At 39.7% G+C, this 8,021-nt stretch overlaps 2 protein-coding genes across 2 annotated transcripts in view; one reads left to right on the plus strand and one right to left on the minus strand.

The window, feature by feature from the left end:
- Nucleotides 1–607, minus strand: part of LOC131986171 (saccharopine dehydrogenase-like oxidoreductase) — an 11,595-nt gene extending 10,988 nt beyond the window's left edge. Inside the window, exon 1 of the mRNA XM_059351002.1 lies at nt 187–607. Coding sequence (XP_059206985.1) covers nt 187–385 — 199 coding nt within the window. The 5' untranslated portion in view covers nt 386–607. The remainder of the gene's footprint in view (nt 1–186) is intronic.
- A 154-nt stretch (nt 608–761) lies between these two features.
- Nucleotides 762–7,652, plus strand: tfb2m (transcription factor B2, mitochondrial). The gene is made up of 10 exons (XM_059350990.1): nt 762–904; nt 1,460–1,809; nt 2,375–2,558; nt 4,202–4,293; nt 4,439–4,592; nt 4,888–5,036; nt 5,227–5,316; nt 5,581–5,640; nt 6,298–6,446; nt 6,613–7,652. The coding sequence occupies exons 2-10, from the start codon at nt 1,525–1,527 to the stop codon at nt 6,791–6,793; spliced, it is 1,344 nt and encodes a 447-aa protein (XP_059206973.1). The 5' UTR covers nt 762–904; nt 1,460–1,524; the 3' UTR covers nt 6,794–7,652.
- Nucleotides 7,653–8,021: the final 369 nt, after the last annotated feature.

Raw genomic sequence — 8,021 nt, forward strand, 5'->3', positions numbered from 1 at the left:
TTAAGCAATTTCTCTTTGCCTAACGAAGACAACGTAGTCTTGTAAAACCAGATTAAAGGTGCATCTTGGCAACTACTCATTCATTTGGCATTACCCCAGTTGAACAGATAAACTGATAAGTTACCTCTGCTGATAGAAACAATCTGCTTTAACATGCACTACTAATAGGATTGTTCAGATACATACTGAGGACTCCGGCGGCCTGCTCCAGAACTTTTTCTAGCTTCTGTTTGCTCCTGCCTGCCACGGCCCACTTCAGATTCCCTTTCGGACCCTCGGACACAGTCCTCGCCACCTCCTCCACCACAAACTGTCCCGTGAAGCCAGAAGCTCCGAATATAACCAGGTGGTACGGCCTGTTCGATGATGTTTCAACACGAGCCATAATGACAGCAAGCAGGCTGGAGGAGCTCACTACAATACCTTCAGCTCTCTGACGGACTGACAGTGGAGAGCTGCCTGCGTGCAGTTTTGACAGCGCTTCGTTGTCTACTTCCGTAGCAATATATGCTAATATGCTAACAGATATAACCAACAGTGGTGGGTTTTTTTAGCGGCCTAAACAACTACATGAAAATAAAGCGCGTTGTGTTGCGGTTTTATTTACTCGATGTATTTATTTCTAGGAATGTGTGACCTACAAACATGTCCATTATTTTGTAAAGTTAGCATTCGCATCGAGTCACATGTTAGCAGGATAAGTTCCTCGAGTTTCTGATTGGTCCTCGCAGCGGTCGCCTGTTAGTGACGACATTGAGATGCGCCTGTAGTACCACGAGAGTTCCAGAAACAAGTGCGGGGGTCAGGCTACCGTGCGATCAATGTCAAGGAGTTCTACCAGCGAACAGACTGACAAGAGTCACTTTGAAATCACTGATCATATATGGGAATATTGTTCAGCAAGGTACGTCTTTTTTCTCTGTTGTCGATTAAACGACATTGAACGCGTTTTAGTTGTAAGTGACGTTAGCATACGGCTAGCCAGTAGGCTAACAACTATTGTTATTATTACCAATATGTTCAACGTCTTCCTTTAACACACTGCCTGTGAGATTATTGTGCGCCTCTTTGGCGAGCTGACGACCATAGTCTGACAATCTACCGGATGAAAGACAGTAAATACATTGAGGCCGGTAGGGTTAAGCCTTCTAACGTTGAGAAGAAGAAGTTTACCTTCCCACGTGCTAGGTCAACATATTCTACTCACATTGGCACACATGTCTCATTGTATTAAAGCATAAATATAATCATATGGAGCATTCATAGTTTTAACCACTGTATCCATCTTTGAGATACATTAGTTAAGCACCAGGTTATCGAACTGCTACTAGAAAAAGGTTTTGAACAAGTGAAAAGTGTCCTTAATTAATAGTACTGGATTAAATCTAAGTTGCTGTCACATAAATGTCTGTTATTCATCTCCACATCTCTTGTCCTTTCTCATCCTGTTTCCCTCAAGGTAATGACCTTTTGAAGAGGTCCTCCCCCCGTCTTCCTTTGTAGTTACTGATCCACTGGTTCACCATGTCCGGACAGATTTGTAGAGCCGTGGAGCTGATGATGCGCTCTGCTTACTGCCAGACCATCAGAAGTAAACCCTGTTTGCACAAGGCAGTGCTGGCACCTGTGGGTCATTCGGGCCTCTGTGTCTCTGCAGCTTCTGTGCTTCACAGAAGGTCCTACAGCCTAGACTCACTCTCTTCGGGTCCTGGTCGGCCCACACTTGGTCCAAGCTCTCAGCTTCGTTCAGAGAGGACAGCCCCCTCCTCAGCACCCACACAAAGGAACCTGTCTGCTGTGGCTGTACAGGTAGGTGAATGAGTTGTCAGATGGCAATTCTTCTTCTTTTTTTTCTGTGCCTCTTAATATATTATTTATAAATTATGGGGAAATTTACACTTTTAAGGAATGTTGTAACAGTGAAACATGTTACTGGGGTATGTACATGCTCTATTTTCATATGGTTCATGGTCCTCCAACTGTTCCATTTTTAAGTAATTTGTTGGTACTGGTTACAGTTGTGTGGTTTAGTCTAGTAACAAATGTGATAAGCCCAAAAGTTAAGACTTTGTTTTTTGTATTCTTAACCATTCTCTATTCTAGCTTGTTTTGATCTATTACTGTCTGCTGCTGTGATTCTTAAATTTGCCATAGGGACCATTAAAGTTCTAAATGTCAATACACTATAATTCTTGAGATTCTACTTAGTGTGTGGAGAAAATGCATGTATTGATAGAAATCTTAAGCTTGTGCAGTAAACTGAAAATTTACGAGAGAAAGAGACTGACAGTAGTTCCAAATATACTGTGAGGTTTTTCAGTCTGATATCAATTTTAATCACTCTCTCTCTCTCTGCATTTATGTGTTTGTCCAGGGCCAGTGTCGTCCACTGAGCCGCTACGACTTCCTGGACGTTGGGGAGGTAGAGAACAATGTACGCCGTGCTCAGGCCTGTAAAGTAGTCCGACACTTCATAGTAGACCCAGACCTGGCGAAACTGGTAACGTCGCATTTGGAGCCTGAGGATCCTAAAACTATCATCTTTGAATGTAACCCAGGTATGTATTTACTAGGGTTGTTAACGATATACCGATGCGACCGGATATTCGGTTTAACAAGTGAGAGATATGGCTGCGTTGGTTGCAGCCTCCTCAATGGATACAAATCAGCTATGAATTCCTAGATTAATTGGTTGTAGATTCATGGATGGGGTATCGCGGGACTTGGAATCGGTTGGCGGCTTCACACACACTTACAGTTTGGGTCAGCGTCTCTACAACGATGCAAGAGCTGAAGCTGCCCGCAAAACGGTTCTCGTACAACTCCATGGGTCTCTCCAGTCTCTGACAAGTCTTTTATTTTGCATCCCCGCTTCCCTCACTTGCGGCGTTCACTTGCGTCACTTGCAAAACGTTTTAAGAGACGCGAGACATCCTTTCCTCCAAAGCGCCACATGAATCGACGTCCGTTTTTCTAATGACGGCAGCAGCGGATCACAGCTGGACCAGCTGTCAGTCACTCTAACAGCTGTAGACATGCACTAATAATAATAAGTGTTTTCTCTGTTTAACAAACACCTGCACGTTCTGAATACTGTAAACTGTCCTGCTCAGGGACACGGGAATGCGTTTATATTATATTATTTATTATTATTTGCATCTGTATATAGACGATCCTGGTGATAAATTCATTATTTAATATCCCAGAACATGATTCAGCCGTCCGCTGAACACCGGGCAATGTTTTATTAGGTTAGATGATTAAAGGGAAAGGTAAATGATGTCACTCATATCAAACCTACACTCAGGAATGATCAGCCTCATGTGGGACAAATGAAAATGACAAACGATGGATAAGTGTTTCTTGCTGTCAGACAACCTCTCTAATGTTTTTTTTAATTTTTTTTTTAACTTTAATAGCGTCCATAATGAATCTGAATGGGGGAAATAACAGATCATGAGAAGAAAAAAAAGCTTCTAGAACCATTTTTCTTTACATTATTATAAATGTAGAAAGATTTTTGTCATCTTTTTGGTGTTCATACCAACAATAAAACAGATTTTAAACTCCATGGCGAATCAGAAGATAAATAAAATATTAAACTTGTGAGTGACACTATAAAATATCTACAACAAATATTAACAGTAGAAACAAATAAAATCTAATCGTTCTTACACTGTATAGATTTGAATCGAATCGGTCTGTGATAAAAGTATCTCGTATTTTTCTGTTTTTAAAAAAATATATTTTTTGGGCATTTTGTAGCTTTATTGACAGGAGAGATATTGAGAGTGAAAGGGGGAAACAGAAGGGAAGACACGCGGGAAAGGGCTCCGAGCCGGATTCGAACCCGGGCCGCCCGCTTACGAGGACTGGGCCTCTGTGGTATGCGCTCTACCAGGTGTGCCATCGCATCGTAACCTGTGGATCTGGATGAGAATCGCATCGTTTATCACAGAGAGATTTGTGCAACCCTAGTATTTATGTAACAGAGCGAGACTGCTTGGATGCTTAGTGTTTGGATTTTGTTCTTCTGCAGCTTTGTTTGGTGTGTAACATCCATGTCATTTCGCTCAAAAATTGGCAAGTTTGAAAAAAAATGATTTTCGATTTGTGTGCAATAATGAAAAATGTGTATTTATGATTTGTGTGTTGTCCGTGAAACAACAAAGAATTGATGGCCTGTGTGTGTTTTCCATAGGCCCTGGGGTGTTGACTAGGACACTGCTAAATGCTGGCGCTCAGAGAGTTGTGGCCCTTGAAGGGTATCGGCCTTTCGTAGAGGATCTACAGGTAACGCAAACATCTCTTTCTGTATCCTTGTGCATATATTAACAAATGATTTGTTCTGCTCTCATCCGTACAATGTTATTTCTTCAGAAAATCCCTTTTTCCTTATATAGTAGTTAGACAACTAAATGGTGTTTTCATGTTGTAGGAGTTGAAAGGTTGTCTTGATGGCCAGCTGGAAGTGTTTCACTGTGACTTCTTTAGACTGGACCCAGTTGACGAAGGAAACTTTAAACCCCCTGTCATGTTCTCTGACAAACTGTTCACTGACCTGGGAATATCGGAGACTAGCTGGACTGATGGTGAGGAACAAACCCAAGACACTGCTATGTTGCATTTCAATATCTCTCTCACACACAAAGAGCTTTTTGCTTCTTCAGTTTAGTCCCAATGCAAAAACAGATATAAATATCGAAACACATATTTTCAGCAACTCGCAGGTAAATTTAGATGAATGTTTACAGTATGAAAAAGTAATCATTTAGTATTTAGTGTAGCTTTCACACAAAAACACATTTTACTGAGTGAACACCATACATTTTAGTGTACTGTCCCTCTAAATTGTGTTGGTAATATACCCATGTGTTTGTTTTCTAGACATCCGAGTGAAGGTGGTGGGGATCCTCCCCCTGCGTTATGAGCGCCCCTTGCTGCTGAAGATGGCTTATGCTTTGTTTGAGAGGCTGTCCATCTACAGATATGGAAGAATAGAACTCAACCTCTTAATAAGCGAGGAGGAATATATGGTAAATAAACAAGAGCATGTAAACCTCTTCATCTGTAGCGATGAGAACCACTCCTACAGATACTCTGATCAAAGTATAATCTGGTGTGTGTGTGTTTGTTTTCATGAGACGAGTAGGATCCACCCATGCTCAGGCCTCTTGTTTTCAGACCTCGTTGTTAAAATACTTAATCCAATTATTTCTCCATCAGAAAATGGTGGCAAGTCCAGGTGACATGGTCTACTACAGAGCCTGCAGTGTCCTCTGGCAGATGTCCTGTGATATCGAACTACTGCACAAGGTACATTATGAGGGAGTGGTTATCACTGATGATACAAAAATATTAAAATCTGTAAGACTTACATTTAAAACGCTGTTTACAGCAAAAATGGAAGCATCTTTATAAATGAAAAGAAAGCATGTTAATGTTTTGTCTTGCACTTCTTTGAAGCGCAGGCTGGGGATCATGCTACTAAAGCTTCAATGATTGCACACATTTTCAACATAAAGAGGTTAAATCTGATAGTCTTCTGGTTGTCAACCTACTTGTCTCTTGTCTGTGCAGGAGCCCTGGGGGTCATTTGTGAGGTCTTCAAAAAAAAGTGTGCGTGCTTCTAAAGGCAAGGTGAGAAGGAGCGAGCAATATTAAATGAATGAATGTATAAAGATGCCTATGAAATATATTCTTAAATAAATGAGCCAGGACTAATTTTATTTCATACCTCCACGTTTATTTCAGGTTTATTCATTACAGGGGACTTTTATTTCATAATGCCATGTTTATTTAAAGTTTCCATAAAATAAATAAATGTCTACTCATGAGATAAAGTTCCCCTAAAATTAATAAAACTGGAATTATGAAACAAAACTATAAAACTATTGATATATTTTTATCTGACTTTTCTTTTTAATAATTATTTTGTTTTTACTTTTTTTTTTTTTTTTTACTTATTTTTCTAAATACAACCCAGATTCCAAAAAAAAGTGGGACACTGTAAAATAAGAATGAAGACTAAATGCGTGATTGTATGTATTCTAGTGTATACGTACAAAAACAAAGCTTATCAGTTTAAATAAAATAAAATATAGTTTCTTTGTACAGTTTTCCATTGACATTGTGTAAAAATAAAAAAAGGCATTTAGCACATTCTGTTTTATTTACATTTTGGACAGCGTCCCAACTCTTTGGAATCAGGGCTGTAGCACTCTATGCAATAACGGCAGTTTTAAAGTTGGTTGGAATTGTCTATTTAATATGACGTCCTCTGCCTCCAACCCCCAGCTTCCCAATGACCACATGTGCCTGGTGCGCCTGCGCCCAAGGCCTGATCTCTTCTCAGACGGCCTCACTCCTTCCAATGCTTCAACTCTGGTGGTTATGGTCAAACAGTGTCTGGCAAAGAGGAAGGCCAGGCTCATTGACAGGCTCAAGTAAGCAACACACACGCACACAAAGCTTATGTCCATGTTGCAGCAAATAAACTGCCCCTTGTGTTTCTGCAAGTCTTCCACTAATAGTAGGATTATATGCTGCTCCAGGCAACACATGATCCTTATTTTCCACTTTCCCATTCTCCTGTACTTGTGTTTTTTCTAGCCTGTGGTCTCCAGATAGTGGGAGTAAGCTGTTATCGGAGATGGGCATGTCGCAGGATGTACTGACAGGCAATGTGTATCCAGAGGAGTATCTTCAACTGTTCCAGCTGATGGACAGGAGTCAGGAGTTCAAACAGAGCTGGCTTTATGAAGAGATCATGCAAAACACACAGGGTTGGTAATGTGTATAGATTTATAGAAATTGAAATACAATAGTAAACAAAAACAAACATATAATATAATATAATGATAATGTAATATAAATAATACAACAATTTGGGATGTAATAAAATGGAGTGACACAGAAGATTCATACAGAAACACAAAATAATAAGTAAAATGTTCATGAAATGAATGCAGCAGAATAACTTGACATATTTTTGTTTCCTAACATTACACGCTTCTGTAGGAATGACTGAAGTGATGTAAATATGTGTTGCTTACTGTACTTAAGTACAATGGAGGAAGACTTCTGTGTTGTCCTGAGCCGATATTTACATGAGTTGCAATTTAGGACAAAAATTCAGAAATGGAAATGGTTCTTTTTGGATCCTCACTTGAGTTATTTGACTGCCAGGAGGATAAAATTGGTTGCTGCAGTGATAAGATTTGTAAATAGTTGCAGAACGAAGGTTTTATGATGAGTTAAATCATATAAAAGAGAAAAAATCCCTGTATGAAGACAAAAGCAGCACGTCAAAGGGGGCTGAAAAGCCCTCATGGCTGCACAGGGTCATGCAAATTATATAATTCAGAAATGTGCATATATTCAAATGATTGATTAAAATGCAGGATACTGTGACAGCAGTTTCACAACACAACCCTGCATGTATCTTTATATTGCCTCATTTTCCAAACCTGGAACAGCAGTGCAGGAAGGAGGATGGTTTTCGCTGTATAGTAACAAGTCTTTGTATAGTTTTCTATATGCATTGTATGTCCAAGCTTTAAATGTCTGAAATGTCATGTCTCATGGATCGTGTAAGCTGTGTATGGAATTTAATAAAACAAAACCAACTTATTAAATCACAATTTTGATAAGCAATGTGTGGGAGAAATTTATTTCAGCCTGGTTTTACTAAATGCTTGCACCATCTTTTTTATTTTCATGAGTGTTTTTATGTTTCCAAATCTATAACTTTACTTCCCTGCTTCCGTACAGTGAAAACATGGTGAGTTATTAGCTTGGAGATACTTTTAATTTATTCCTTTTTGGGAATGGTGTTCTGATATGCCTTCAAAGTTTGAGTCATCTGTCTCCATGTCATGTGCAAGTCAATACATTGCACAACAATATGGGTTCTGGAATGAATTATACTGTAAAGGCCATTTGGGAGATTTGATTGTGTCTTTTAAGACGGGTTTGGATTTGAATGGTGCTTGGGGGAGTCTGCTCCCCACCAGTGGTGG

The sequence above is a fragment of the Centropristis striata genome, chromosome 2, assembly GCF_030273125.1.
Source record: "Centropristis striata isolate RG_2023a ecotype Rhode Island chromosome 2, C.striata_1.0, whole genome shotgun sequence".
Classification (NCBI taxonomy): Eukaryota; Metazoa; Chordata; class Actinopteri; order Perciformes; family Serranidae; genus Centropristis; species Centropristis striata.

What these genes read in the sequence shown, in the direction of transcription:
- tfb2m (XM_059350990.1), top strand. Translation starts at nt 1,525, where the DNA reads ATGTCCGGACAGATTTGTAGAGCCGTGGAGCTGATGATGCGCTCTGCT. An exon ending in TGCGTGCTTCTAAAGGCAAG is followed by an intron (nt 5,641 to 6,297) that starts GTGAGAAGGAGC and finishes TCCAACCCCCAG; the next exon opens with CTTCCCAATGACCACATGTG. An exon ending in AGGCTCATTGACAGGCTCAA is followed by an intron (nt 6,447 to 6,612) that starts GTAAGCAACACA and finishes TGTTTTTTCTAG; the next exon opens with CCTGTGGTCTCCAGATAGTG.